We start from the raw sequence: 14,144 nt of genomic DNA, 5'->3' as shown, positions 1-14,144 counted from the left end.
GTTTCGTGAATGGCAAGAAGAGCAAGGCAAAAAATTCTCCACGTGGAGTAAGGTGCAAAACTGAGAACTAAACAAGATGTAATACTAGATGTGATGAATGTGTAACCGGCAGCTAGCCTACCTTTATGAGAGATGTTTTGCCAGCATTCGTGTAGCCCACAACGGCGACCACAGGTATGCCGTGCTTCTGCCGGTTGCTGCGCAGCAGCTGCCTCTGCGAGCGGAGGCTCTCCAGGGCGCGCTGAAGCTTGCGCTCCCGACCAGACAGGATCCGCCGTCTCAGCTGTAACAACCAGTACAAAGTGTTCACTAATTCTCCATACACGTTTTGAAAATTTTGCTTGTCTGTAACATGTAACATTTTGGAATGCTTCCATTTCAGAAGCAACATTCCACCTACAGCAATATGATTTCTTTCAAAACACGCATAATGAATTATGTGCACGGGCTATCTAGAAAGTAATAGACATTTTGGTCTAGTGTGGCAGTGGACGGAGCAACAGCCACCATTTTGGTGCTATAACGTGCCTACACTCAGTATGCAACCAGTGGTGGTAGCATGTGGTTTATGTTTCTGCTACTTTGTTTTGCTTGATGTATTAATATTATACTACAATAGACAATCCCACCACTTGTGAGGTGTGTTCTGTAATTAGGTTTCTGTTGGCAAAAAACTGCAAACCAATTGAAATTTGTCAAACACTGACAAAGTTAAGGCAGGTGATACAAAACAAGCATCGCAGAAAACTTATCGTAAAAGATTTGTTTATTTCATGACAATGCCCATGCACCCACGGCCATTTGTATCCAAGAGCTCCTATGGGGTTTTGGATGGGAGGTGTTTGATCGTACACTATACAGTGAGTGACTACCACCTCTTCCCAACACTAAAGACAGGGCTCACTACACAACACTTTGATACTGACATCAACCTGCTTGCTGGTATAAACCGGTGGTTGCAATTACAGATAGCAGGTTTCTATAAAGATGGTATTGAACAACTTGTGCCAAAGTATGAAAAGTGCATCAATTTGAATGGCAATTATGTAGAAAAATAGCTTAAGAGTTTACTTTTACAATGTAGATAATAAAATTTGGTTTTCCATATTGTAATTTTTTTTATTTCAAAATGTCTGTTACTTTCTGGCTAGCCCTTGTATTTGAGAGCCCTAGTTAACTGTTTATTTTATAACACTGTAGATATTGGTACCATGCCCAATGGCAAGCATACCCGGGTTCAGAGAGAATTCCAAATGGGGGTGTGAACCTTTTCCACTCCAATGGAGAGTAGCAGTAGACTCTGATGCCGAGCCTCATTTTACATGATTTTTCATAGCTCTCACATGCTCCATTCTCAAATGACTGTACTAGGCACCAATGCTGCATAGCAATGCCATCTGGTGTTGAACAGTAGCAGTGGTATTGAGAGAAAAGTTGTAATCATGGCATTCAAGTTCATAGGCGAAAAATGGCTAGTTCTTCACGCACAGTTTATTCTAAGGAAGAGACTGAAGAGGTTTTAGAGCAATGTCTAACTGAAAATGAGAGTGACCCTGAGTTTAATGATGACAGTGATTCATTTTTAAACAATTTGAATGACATGACAATGCAAACAGTCCACCCTGAAGAGTTTTAAAAAAAATATCACCCAATGAAAATTTTTGTACTGTAAGACTAGTATGCGCGTCCAGGATAAGCCATTTTGACGAAAAATAAATTTCCAAATTTTGAAAAACTAAGATTGGTGTGTACCCTTTATTTTTAGTGTTTTTGAAGATGAACAACTTTTTTGCATTACAAATAGTATTTACTATTATTTTATAGCATTGTAAACATTGCTTGTCCTATACTTCAATGTATAAGAACTTTAACTTTGCTGCCTTAATCTAAGACTGCTGATGTCATCAACCGCTAAATGTACACTGAGAACCATGGGCTCAAGGATGCAACAAATGGATAAAACTTTATAAAAATTCGAAAACATAGTGCCGCACTACCCGCTGAGTACCTAGTGAGTCGGTGACGCAACCCGCCCGACTTGGCTTGGTGCCAGGCCGGTGCACCAGCAGACGCGCGCTTCTAGTAAGACTACAGCGCGTGTCCGGGATAAGCCACTCCTGCTGGTGCCTGCAAAGTCTAAGTCCGTTATCAGCATGTCACATCATCGAGGTCACTCGTCTTCTATATAAGCAGGCAGTGCACAACTGCGGAACCATTCCGCTGTGAGCTCTATCTGCAACAGCATTGAAGCACTATGCCTCGTCGACGTCTGTATCATCAACACCACCACCGCATGCCTGTCTACAAACATATTATTAGCCTCGAAAATAAACTAGGAGGAAATGGAACTGCAGAAGTGATCACGCGGTTCCAGACTGAAGCGCCTAGAACCACTCGGCCACAATGTCAGCATGGGCTCTTGAGCAATAAAGTTTTGTGACCATTGCTATTGTGCATATGAAGGTGTATCACCATGTAGCACAGAAGCTGAGTCATAGAAAGGGACAACAAAAAGACTGTCAGAAAAGTTAGCTTTCGGTCAACAAGGTCTTTGTCAAAAATAGACAATGTACACACACACACACACACACACACACACACACACACACACACACAAATGACCAAAGTCCTGGCAGCTGGAGCCAGTGTGTGTGTGTGTGTGTGTGTGTGTGTGTGTGTGTGTGTGTGTGTGTGTGTGTGTGTGTGTGTGTGTGTGTGCGCGTGTACATTGTCTATTTTTGACAAAGGCCTTGTTGGCCGAAAGCTAACTTTTCTGACAGTCTTTTTGTTGTCCCTTTCTATGACTCAGCTTCTGTGCTACATGGTGATACACTTTCATATGCACAACAGCAATGGTCACACAACTTTATTGCTCAAGAGCCCATGCTGACATTGTGGGTGGCTCCTAAGCCCACATGTGTACCACATTTATTATTAATTGGCAACCTATGCAAATCAATACGTTATGAACCCCCACTCAGACTTGCAATCAGTTGGGGGCCGGCCCCCAGGTACTGACTTATTAGTCAGCACCAATCAGAACACTGTGTCAACTGTTCTCCATTTCAAATTTCTGTCTCCCTCCACGACCCTATGCTGTGACAGTGTAATTGTTTGACAATGTTTTTGTGTTGTCACTGTGAGTGGATGATTAACTGATTAATAACATTACTGTACTTATGTTTAAATAAGTTACACAATAGGAGATATGATCACAAATGTTTACTATGAGTTCTGTTTTTTTTTCTTAATGAAAGGCAGGCAAACTTTAAATTCCACCGGCACTTGAGCATCACTACAATTCCCATATGGTGGACTTCACACTCTTTCCACCTCAGTGAAAAAATAACCATTCTTGAGCAATGCATTAGAGAGATGTTTTATTTCAGTGCCAAGCAGCTCTGAATTGCAAATTTTCTTTGTTCTATTCACCAATGTTTTTATGGTGCCTTGCTTTTGGTATGAATACCGGTGTAGGTAATGGTCTGTGTGCATGAGTTTTTGGTAAACCGTGTGGCCCAAGCTACCATTTTCCACCATGTGGCAATAACGCCAGTGGATGATGGCAGTTGACAATGACCAATTGTGCTTGTGCATTCAAAACGTGTGACATCACGTCACTAGGTGGATGCGGAATTTTGCTGTAGACAATAGCAAGCCAGGGTGCGAATCAGACATTCAAAGTAGCTATGATCCTCCTCGAAAAATGTCCTCCATAGATGGGGATGAAACACTGGACTTTTTTAAGGTGAAATTCATTCATCCACAGCATAACAGCTCAGGACATTTTCTTAACTGTGACGTTTTCAGCCATTAACGTTTACATTTTACAAGGGGATACTTGTTCATCACACTGGTTCTGAATATCAGAAGCTTATAAACACATGCCACGACAGCTGCATCAGCTTAAGTGACTTTTTTAATTGCATCCTTACTGCAACAAAAAGTGGCACCAATTTTCCATCCAGACTGTCGGTGATTACCGACTGGAATTACTTGCTGTAAGCAACACAAGGAGTAAAAATACCACCCACAATGCTTCCTTTCACACATCACCACCGTACAACATTACCCCCACAGGTCTAGCATAAGACCTAATAAAAAATCACATGCTGTTAAGTTGGCTTTATTGATGTTAGCTGATCTATTCACTAGTCAGGTTAAAGACTGTGTGTTGCTACATGTTAAAAAGGAAAGCATAACATGTAGAGGAACATTAGTTACAAACTTTGGTAGCTGTGATGACATTTGCATTTTGACCAATTCTGAACTACTGGCTGAGGCACAATGAGCCACGAGTTAAGTTTTCAATGGGAACACAGCTAACGTAATTGGTGGACACAGCTTGTGAAGCCTGTCTTTAACAACTGATTCCAAACCACATGACTTTACTCATGATGACACACCAAGTGTTTGGTCTATTCTGGTGCATCTCCACTCTTGACAGAAACCACTGCACATCCGCCGGAGCTTTCAGTCTCGGCTTGGCAGGTAGCTGCAAAAGAGCTCCTGTCAGCTACTACCGACAAGTGGGAAGTTCATGCAGTTATGTGGTTTTTGAGTGCAAAAGGCGTTTAACTGACCAACATTCGTCAACGGTTAACGGAAGTGTACAGAGAGTCGTGTATGTATGTCAAAAATGTCCACAAGTGGTGTAGGGAGTTTGCACATGGTCGTACTGAAATTCATGACGAGGGAAGATACAGGAGACCGCCAATTCCCAAAGAGACAATCGCTAGGGTTGGACAAATCGTGCACCGAGACCAGTGTATCACTGTCAACGAGTCAGCTCTACAATTTTGTTCTTGAGGTTTCTCGAAGTACCTTCCCCTGGACTTTGACTGAAGTTCTGAAATTTCAGAAGGTGTGTGCACGATGGGTCCCAAGAATGCTGACAGAAGACCACAAACGGCAATGTGTTGAAACTTCCCACAAATTTCTTCAACTCTGAGACAAAGTTTTGGATGAAACCTGAGCTTTCACCTTCACACTTGAGACCAAACAACAGTTATGTGAGTGGTGGCATTTCGATTCACTCGAGCTACGAACATTCAACAGGACACGGTCTGAAGGTAAAGTCATGGCAACTCTGTTTTGGTATCGATAGGCGTTATTGTTGGTCAACTTATTGGTTCCTAGGACAACAATAAATGCAGACAGGTATTGTCAGATGACAATGCTCCCCCCCACATCACCTGTGAAACTGTGGGTCTTCTGTAACAGCTCGGACCGAACATCATCAAGCATCCACCCTATAGTCTGAACTTAACATCCAGTGACTACCTCTTGTTTCCCAAGTGGAAAGAATACTTGGCTGGAAGCCACGTGAGTGACGAAGAAGAGGTGAAATATGAGGTGCAACGCTACTTCAACAGCAAGATGGCAGGCTGGTATGATGTGAACATAGAGAAACTGCTACAGCATTTACAGAAATGCATCAATCAAAATGGTGATTATGTGGACAAACAGAAAAATTTTCAAGCTTCAAAATTATGTGCAATTTATTGCAAATAAACTTTTCTTTGTATTAAAAAAAAAATGGATCTCCCTCTTACTATCCTCAGAGGGAGCAGCTGGAGAAGTCTCTTTCAAACTCTGTACACCAATGATTTCAATCAATTTATCATTAATTTTAAGTGACTTCCGTTCCCAATCACAATTTTGTTATAATAAGAATGAACAACCCTTAATGTCAGGGAGAGGGATAAGTGGACAGAGAGGTGGGGATGAGATAGGGGAAATGATGCGATGCACAGAGAGGGTGATGAGGATGAGAGGGACAAAGAGAGGGGGACAAAGAGGTACGTGAGAGTGGGAGGGGCAGGGGAGGGGGAAGGGAAAGAGTTTAGGATATATATCCAATTCCCAGAAATATTTAGCAGTTGTGAAGCATTGGTGGGTTTGCTACTTAACCTACGAAGAGCATGCACGAACTATGATTGTGGGCACTTTGCTTACTTCTAGGTAAGTTTCCCCTGGTCCACCGACAGAAGCTGATGCCCCTTGGGGCCGAGAGGCAGCCGTCTCGTGGATGCCTCTCAGGCGTGACCAGAGGTACGGGACCTCTGCCATTGCAACCTGCAGCTTTGCCTCCTTCGTACGGGCGTGTTCGCGGAATATCTGAAACATTTTCAAAATTACAGTATTATGTACATATGTTGCAGCTAACAAGGGCAATTTTGTATGAAGTTATTACTTTATTAGTCTTCATAAGAGGTAAATAAATGTCGTGTGACGAGGGACTCCCGTCGGGTGTCAGGTAGCAACAATATTATTTGATTCTGCAGTTTCTCTCTGTGTATTAGTTGATCAAAAAGTCCATGAATATACTGTCCTGTCAGTCCACAATCTCCGGCATGCCTAACACTTCAGCAATTAGGCATGTCACTATCATCAGCTGCATTTGCAAACTGACCTCCTGTGGGCACATAGCCAATGTATACCCTCATCTTCACGAGCTGCTCCACATAATGTACGGACCCTAAATGCGTGTCAAAGGCCAAAGAGGTGATGCATCAGTGACACCCGACAGGATACCTTGCCTGCGGGAGTATGGATGTAAGCAATCTGTGCATTTTTTCACTGTTTGCTGTCTTCTCTTTAACAGAGCTCATGCTGGTCCCCAACTATTGCTCAGCCTATAGCTGCATTCCTGGTCGATAAGACTGTCCCTGGTGCACATTTTGATGGCCCTTCTAACAATGTTGTCCCACTGCCTGCAGCTGTCGACTTGTTATGACATATTAGTCGAATGTGTCGCTGGTGTTCTCAGCAGTGATCTTCGATGGTCGCATTGTTTGTCCACTATGTGGTACCACAGTTGCATGAAATCTGGTACACCCCAGCCTTCCATTAACCAAAATAATCTTTTACACTACCCAATAATGAAAATGTTTTATTGGGCAGACACAATGTCCAGTGCGGCCCCCCGGGAGGAGGGTCGCAGTTGTGTAGAAGCAGAGGATACATGTCAGCCACTTGTCCCCAGGAAGTCTGTTCACCGGAGCACCTGATGCCGGTGATATGCCTGATCAACAAAATATTGTGCTCACTGAATATTATTAATCTGCAGCACACCCATAGACTGCCCAATCAACATCATTATTACCTCCAGAATGAGATTTTCACTCTGCAGTGGAGTGCGTGCTGATATGAAATTTCCTGGCAGATTAAAACTGTGTAAAGTTTGGAAAGTAGGAGACGAGGTACTGGCAGAAGTAAAGCTGTGAGGATGGGCCGTGAGTCGTGCTTGGGTAGCTCAGTTGGTAGAGCACTTACCCGTGAAAGGCGAAGGTCCCAAGTTCGAGTCTCAGTCCGGCACACAGTTTTAATCTGCCTGGAAGTTTCATCATTATTATCTGTTTACTTGGTATCAAAATCTACTGGTTTCATAGTTGACCAATGTTAATCATAATGGGACAACTCTGTGGAAGGCAACAAGGAAGAAAGATTAGAGACACTCTTCGGGGAAGATCCATAATCACTGCTAAAATTTTTCATGCTGAATAAATCTGCTCCAGTTGTAGTTGACAATTCCTTTATTTGAATAAAATCATTCATATGACCCGGGTATCAAGATGAAAATCTCATGTTCAGGTACTGCAAAAAATAAGGGAAACTAAGAGGAATACCATAGATAATTAATTCACATTAAGAGGATACATACAAATGTGAATATCAGGTCATATCTTTATTGTGTACGGAAAATTGTACCAGTCATACAAAAAATCTAGCAAGTTTATGAAACAGCATGTGAGATCCCAGGTGGTTAAAGCGTGAAAAAGTTCTCTGAGTCAACCAGTACCACACCACGTAAATTGGGCCTAAAAACAAACTGTATACATCAACAAATAAATACTGACTGCCAGCCTAATGTAACTTAGGAACCAACTGTGGATGACCAGACATGTGGCAGTAAAATGAAGGCATAAATGCCATCGAATGCCAACTTGTGGATCTCAAAATTGGCTAACCATGTAATTGCCCAGCCTGCCAAACATCGTGTATGTCCAGCATGACTGCCATGCGAATCGCAGTAAGACACCTCAGTACACACATCAGAGTGGCCACTGCCAGAACTAAGCCTGAGGTCATGAGGGACAACCAAAGAAACCAAAGCTAACAACATTGCCGCAGCCCCATATTTTCTCCCAAATGTCATCCCATATTAATAATGCTAAAACCACATTAATATGTGAATGGCATTGACTGAGATAGGACTCATATATGGCTAACAATAAAAGAAAGTAACACTGAAGCAGATTTATTCATCATGAAAAAGCCATATTAGAGATTAATGTCTCATCGACAATGAGGTCGTTAGGGATGGAGAGCAAGCTCAGGGTTGGACAGGAAATCGCTTGTTGCCTTAGAAATGGTCTTAAGAGATGGATCACCAACTCAGATTAGGGACACAAATTGCTCATGTCCTTTGGAAAGGAATCACCCTCGTATTTGCATTACGCGATTTAGAGAACCAAGGAGAACCTAAATCTTGACAGCTAGGCAGTATTAGCCAGCAAAAGAAGTGCACAACTGCATCTACATAGTAATATGTAGTGTTGACTTCTTTCACATCCTTTAAGTTCTTTCCTGGTATGTTTCAAAATTATCACAAACTATAACAGAAGCAAGGAAACCAACTTTAGGCCTAAAGTCCACTCTAATTTTGGTGGACAATAACCTGACAAGATTTTTCTCATTGCTTCTTTACCCAAACAAAAGTGACTCGGACCCATATGTTATAAAATCAGTAAATCACTACTTACTACAAGTATTGACAGATGGAAGTCCAGTATGCTAGTACATTAATTTTGAACAAAATCAAATTAATAACTGATCTTACTAACCGATCATATGTCAAATGTTAAAGGGCTAACCTGGAAACAATTCTAATGACAACCAACTGAATTCTGCCTATCTCTCAACTGCACATACACTTCAGAATCTGGTGCATTTCAACCTAGGATGCCAAATGTATAAAATCAACAGCGTACATGACGTCAAGTAATTTCAACTTTCTTTCAAATAATGCATTCTTAACAACATGAACTATACTGGATGCAACAACAATCTAATTTTCCTGTTCCAATGAATGCTAGGTACTTCTCATGTCACATGGGCAATATCTGAAATATCTCACTATGTATAAAACGTGTTCTACAAAACCAATACTTTGTCTCAAGCACACTAACCATTCACACACCCAGTTCCATTTTATAGTTACATTACTTGTAATATCTGTTTAAGCAGACTGACATTCACCCCTTCAACAAAATTATTTTTATCATCTATAAACACCTTGAATTACGCAGAAAGGTACCCAATTGGTTCCTTAATTTACGAGTATCTGTACAACAGTCAAAGGACAAACAATTTTTATATATATATATATATATATATATATATATATATATATAAAAAGAAAGATGATGAGACTTACCCAACGAAAGCGCTGGCAGGTCGATAGACACACAAATAAACACAAACATACACACAAAACTCTAGCTTTCGCAACCAAAGGTTGCCTCGTCAGGAAAGAGGGAAGGAGAAGGAAAGACAAAAGGATATGGGTTTTAAGGGAGAGGGTAAGGAGTCATTCCAATCCCGGGAGCGGAAAGACCCTAAGGTAAGTCTTTCCGCTCCCGGGATTGGAATGACTCCTTACCCTCTCCCTTAAAACCCATATCCTTTTGTCTTTCCTTCTCCTTCCCTCTTTCCTGACGAGGCAACCTTTGGTTGCGAAAGCTAGAGTTTTGTGTGTATGTTTGTGTTTATTTGTGTGTCTATCGACCTGCCAGCGCTTTCGTTGGGTAAGTCTCATCATCTTTCTTTTTAAATATATTTTTCCCACGTGGAATGTTTCCCTCTATTATATATATATATATATATATATATATATATATATATATATATATATATATATATATATATATATATATATAGTTATAATAGAAGGAAACATTCCATGAAGGAAAAATATACCTAAAAACAAAGATGATGTGACTTACCAAATGAAAGTGCTGGCAGGTCGACAGACACACAAACGAACACAAACATACACACAAAATTCAAGCTTTCGCAACAAACTGTTGCCTCATCAGGAAAGAGGGAAGGAGAGGGAAAGACGAAAGGATGTGGGTTTTAAGGGAGAGGGTAAGGAGTCATTCCAGTCCCGGGAGCGGAAAGACTTACCTTATGGGGAAAAAAGGACGGGTATACACTCGCACACACACACATATCCATCCACACATATACAGACACAAGCAGACATATCATGATATGTCTGCTTGTGTCTGTATATGTGTGGATGGATATGTGTGTGTGTGCGAGTGTATACCCGTCCTTTTTTCCCCATAAGGTAAGTCTTTCCGCTCCCGGGACTGGAATGACTCCTTACCCTCTCCCTTAAAACCCACATCCTTTCGTCTTTCCCTCTCCTTCCCTCTTTCCTGATGAGGCAACAGTTTGTTGCGAAAGCTTGAATTTTGTGTGTATGTTTGTGTTCGTTTGTGTGTCTGTCGACCTGCCAGCACTTTCATTTGGTAAGTCACATCATCTTTGTTTTTAGGTATATATATATATATATATATATATAAACTTTTAAAGGGAATAAATATAACGTGAAGTTTTCTTTGTATCTCAGTTGTTTAAAAAGTACATCTTATGCTAAGTTCTCAAAATTTTGTCATCCAAAATGGTATGCTATGCTTATTGGCACCTTACCCATTTGCTGTTATGTAACTGAAGCATTTCACGACTATAAGATTATAATAAGTCTCTCAGTCACTGATTGTAAATAAAAAGCACACTCCATTCTAAAATAATTAAAACTAGGGAGCAAAGCCACAAACCTGATTAGAGAAACCCTTACAAACACATACTACACAGTCAAATTCATTGGAGAACTCTCTGACCCTTTTGCTATTTAATTGTGGCCTAGAAAAAGTAGTCACAGAGTGGAACATTAAGATCCATAGTGGAATCCAGCTGGGAACAAAAATCAAGCCTTTGCAGATGCTAGGGCCCTGCTGGGTCGAGGCCTGGGAAGAATTCAAAGCACAGACCCTTGAACTACAAAAACAAGCTGAAAAAAATAGGCCTCAAAATCTCTTTTGAAAAGACCACGATAATGACAAACATAAAACATACCACTGAAATGCATTAAGTGGGAAAACAAAAAGTAGAGATTGTCAAAGAATTAAAGTATCTTGGAGAATGGATCAGCTGGAACACCCTCAAGAAAAAGCAGTGGAATCCAAGAGACAAAGTTGAACTGGGCTTCCAACTAACCAAAAACACACAACAAAAGGCCACTCATGGAATGTAAAAATAAGACATTAGAATGAAGTAATCAAACCAGAGGCCCTGTATGCAGCCAAAGAATTCTTCATCACCAACCATGGCCCAATTGAAAGGCTGAAGATCAAAGAAAGGAAGACACTAAGAAAAATCCACAACAACAAACTAATTCACATAAAAAATGAAGCCCTACAGAAAAACTCTCAGACATAATGATGAAAAAAAGAATTCTTTTTTTAAAGACACATCATCAGAATGAACTCAAAACTATTTCCACAAGAAAAAACCAACAAATTAGTCTAAGGAAAAAGAGAAGCACTTAAGAGAACTCCAAATCACAGAAAATATACTCAGGGATTTAAAAAAATTAAAAACAAAAAAAGAGGGTTCCCAGTCAAAATTAAAACCAAACAACAGTCCAAATCTCCGAAGAAGAAAGAAAAGCAAGATCAGAATGAATGAAATAATATACTGGGCTAATAGAAAGGCATGGAACATTTACAAACTGATTGATTTAAAGTACCCCAAAGCATGAAGAAACAAAAAAATGAAGAAAAATAATACAAACACTCAAATCCCTGTAATGAAACCACAGACTTCATACACAGCAAAACATGCTCAACATAAAAAAGTACCAACATCAAAATAAAATAAACTTTTTGAGGCTACTTCAGAAAAGAATTTTACATCAATGGTAAGCTACAGTACTTTTCCCAGTCAGGACAAATATATTGTTTGCAAATTCTTAAATTGTTTACATATATAACTGACATAAGATTGTATAGTGTTTCTGCAAAACACGCTGTACAATTAAATCATTTGACTGATCACTTGGCATTACAGAAGATTTGAAAGCGTCTTATATATTTATGGTAGACAATGAAAACTTTGTAACTACTTTTTGTTAAATTGGACAGGATAAGCAAAAATGGTTTCTTAAAAAACAATATAAAGTGATACAGATAAAGTTCCTACATATGTAACTGTATAGTAGAAGCCTAGTTATTGACAGATTGGATAAACCCATCACTTCAAAATCTCTCTTTCATAATGGAGTAACTGGTTACTGGCATTACAAGGTTTTGCCTACCATCATTACACATATAACAGAATTGTAAAATTTCAAGACACCACAGGGAAAGCATTAAGACTAAAGAGTTATTTAATGTTCAGTTAGGAAACATTCATGTAACACTGTTCAAAACACAGCAAAGATGTAAAGATACTTTCATACTCTGTTTCTTGAAATCTGATTGGTAATATATGCCCAAGTGCATTCTCATACTAACCTGGATAACAACTGTGTACCTATCAAAAACTGGAACACCGAAGCGGTCTTCAAGTTCTTTGTGCTGAATGCCTTTCAATATGTTTGTACTGATGAAGACACCTGTTACCTTCTTATCCTTCCGAATTCGTTGTTGCAGCCTGTCTAAATTGCCTTTTCCAAAAAAGGTTTTCTTATCGAAATTTTTCAACGAAATAATCTCTGTGTCCACAACTGTCCATCTGCGTAGGGTTCTGACAAGTGCTACAGCCTCTTCCAACTGCAGTTCTGGAGTCGTAATTAATTTCTTCGATGGACCCCATTTAATATATGGTTGAATAACAAGTAGCTGGTGGCCCATTTCTGCTGTGCGCATAAATCTATTATATAATTCCTGATATTCTTCTTCCCTGGTATCATCTTCGGGATCTGAATCGAATGTGATTCTGTCACCCAATCTATTCTTTGAAGAAAAATGTATCCCAGCAAATCTATTACACGGCGGTAATGCGACACCTCCGAAAACCGCAAACCTCGAAACGAAAAAGGCCTTACTACATTTATCATCCACACAGCGTAAAGTTTCATTATGTTTGTGAAAATAACATAAGGCACTATTCGAGTGATAAACGTTTCTGGTGAGCAACCTTACGCTGAAATTATCAACAAGAAGGCGACTACCACAACCTGAGGCTGCACCCAGTGTTCGCTGCACCCAAGACATTGCCATTTTTCTTTTGATCTTCATCCAATGTTTCAGAAACGATTTACAGTTCTGCAGCTTTCAGATACGTGTGTTTATCTTCGGCGGCCATCCAGGCCGCCTGGCAAGCTTTGGTCCTATCGCTCGTGACTTTATAGGAGACGCCGGTGGCCAGTACGCTGGATACAAGTATGACAGCGTTTCTGCTATAGGGCAAGCGTTTCTGTAGAAGCGTCTGGCCGATATACGAAGCCGAGAATGTCAATGCAAATCCAGCGAGCCCTGTTAGCAGCGCTCGTGACATACAGTCCATATAGGACGAGAAACCCGGATGTTTTTCCTTCTGCTGCTCTTTCAATTTCTTGATATCGTTCATTATGATGGTTCACACTCCAGAAGCAATTCACAGATACAAGTTGATATACTGAACCATAGCCGCCAACAGTGAGACGCTCATATTTTGACCGATAAATATATATAAACTTACACGCAGCTCCAAGACCAAATTAATTAAGCCACTACAATTTAACTCTCTTTAAGTCACTAAAAAAGTCAATGAGAATGAAAATGAACCTTTAAACATAATTATAAATGTATCGTCACTTTGCCAACGTTGGTAACAACGTCAGAGATCTAACACCGATGCCTTGCAAACCATAGGGTAATTTACAAATCAGCGACTTTCGCACTGCGTCAAAACAGACGAGCAAAAACAGATGCCCTACTGTTTTTCCCAATTCTAATTGTGGACCGCTAGACCAAACGAGTAACCATATTTACAAAAAATGTGCGGCATAAATTGCACGACACATTCCTTACACATTGTCGAAGAAATGTGTAATATGAAAATGGGTGTGGAAATGCTTTGTTTCC

At 40.3% G+C, this 14,144-nt stretch overlaps 1 protein-coding gene across 1 annotated transcript in view; it reads right to left on the bottom strand.

Moving 5' to 3' along the window:
- LOC126109706 (putative GTP-binding protein 6) overlaps nucleotides 1-13,334 on the bottom strand; it is a 31,996-nt gene extending 18,662 nt beyond the window's left edge. The window contains exons 1-3 of the mRNA XM_049914759.1: nucleotides 12,591-13,334; nucleotides 5,959-6,120; nucleotides 122-283 (exon numbers count right to left, since the gene is read on the bottom strand). Of these exons, the coding sequence (XP_049770716.1) occupies nucleotides 122-283; nucleotides 5,959-6,120; nucleotides 12,591-13,316 (1,050 nt within the window). The 5' untranslated portion in view covers nucleotides 13,317-13,334. The remainder of the gene's footprint in view (nucleotides 1-121; nucleotides 284-5,958; nucleotides 6,121-12,590) is intronic.
- Nucleotides 13,335-14,144: the final 810 nt, after the last annotated feature.

The sequence above is a fragment of the Schistocerca cancellata genome, chromosome 12, assembly GCF_023864275.1.
Source record: "Schistocerca cancellata isolate TAMUIC-IGC-003103 chromosome 12, iqSchCanc2.1, whole genome shotgun sequence".
NCBI lineage: Eukaryota > Metazoa > Arthropoda > Insecta > Orthoptera > Acrididae > Schistocerca > Schistocerca cancellata.
Note: the sequence above shows the minus strand (reverse complement) of the source record. Positions and strands in the feature narration are given on the sequence as shown.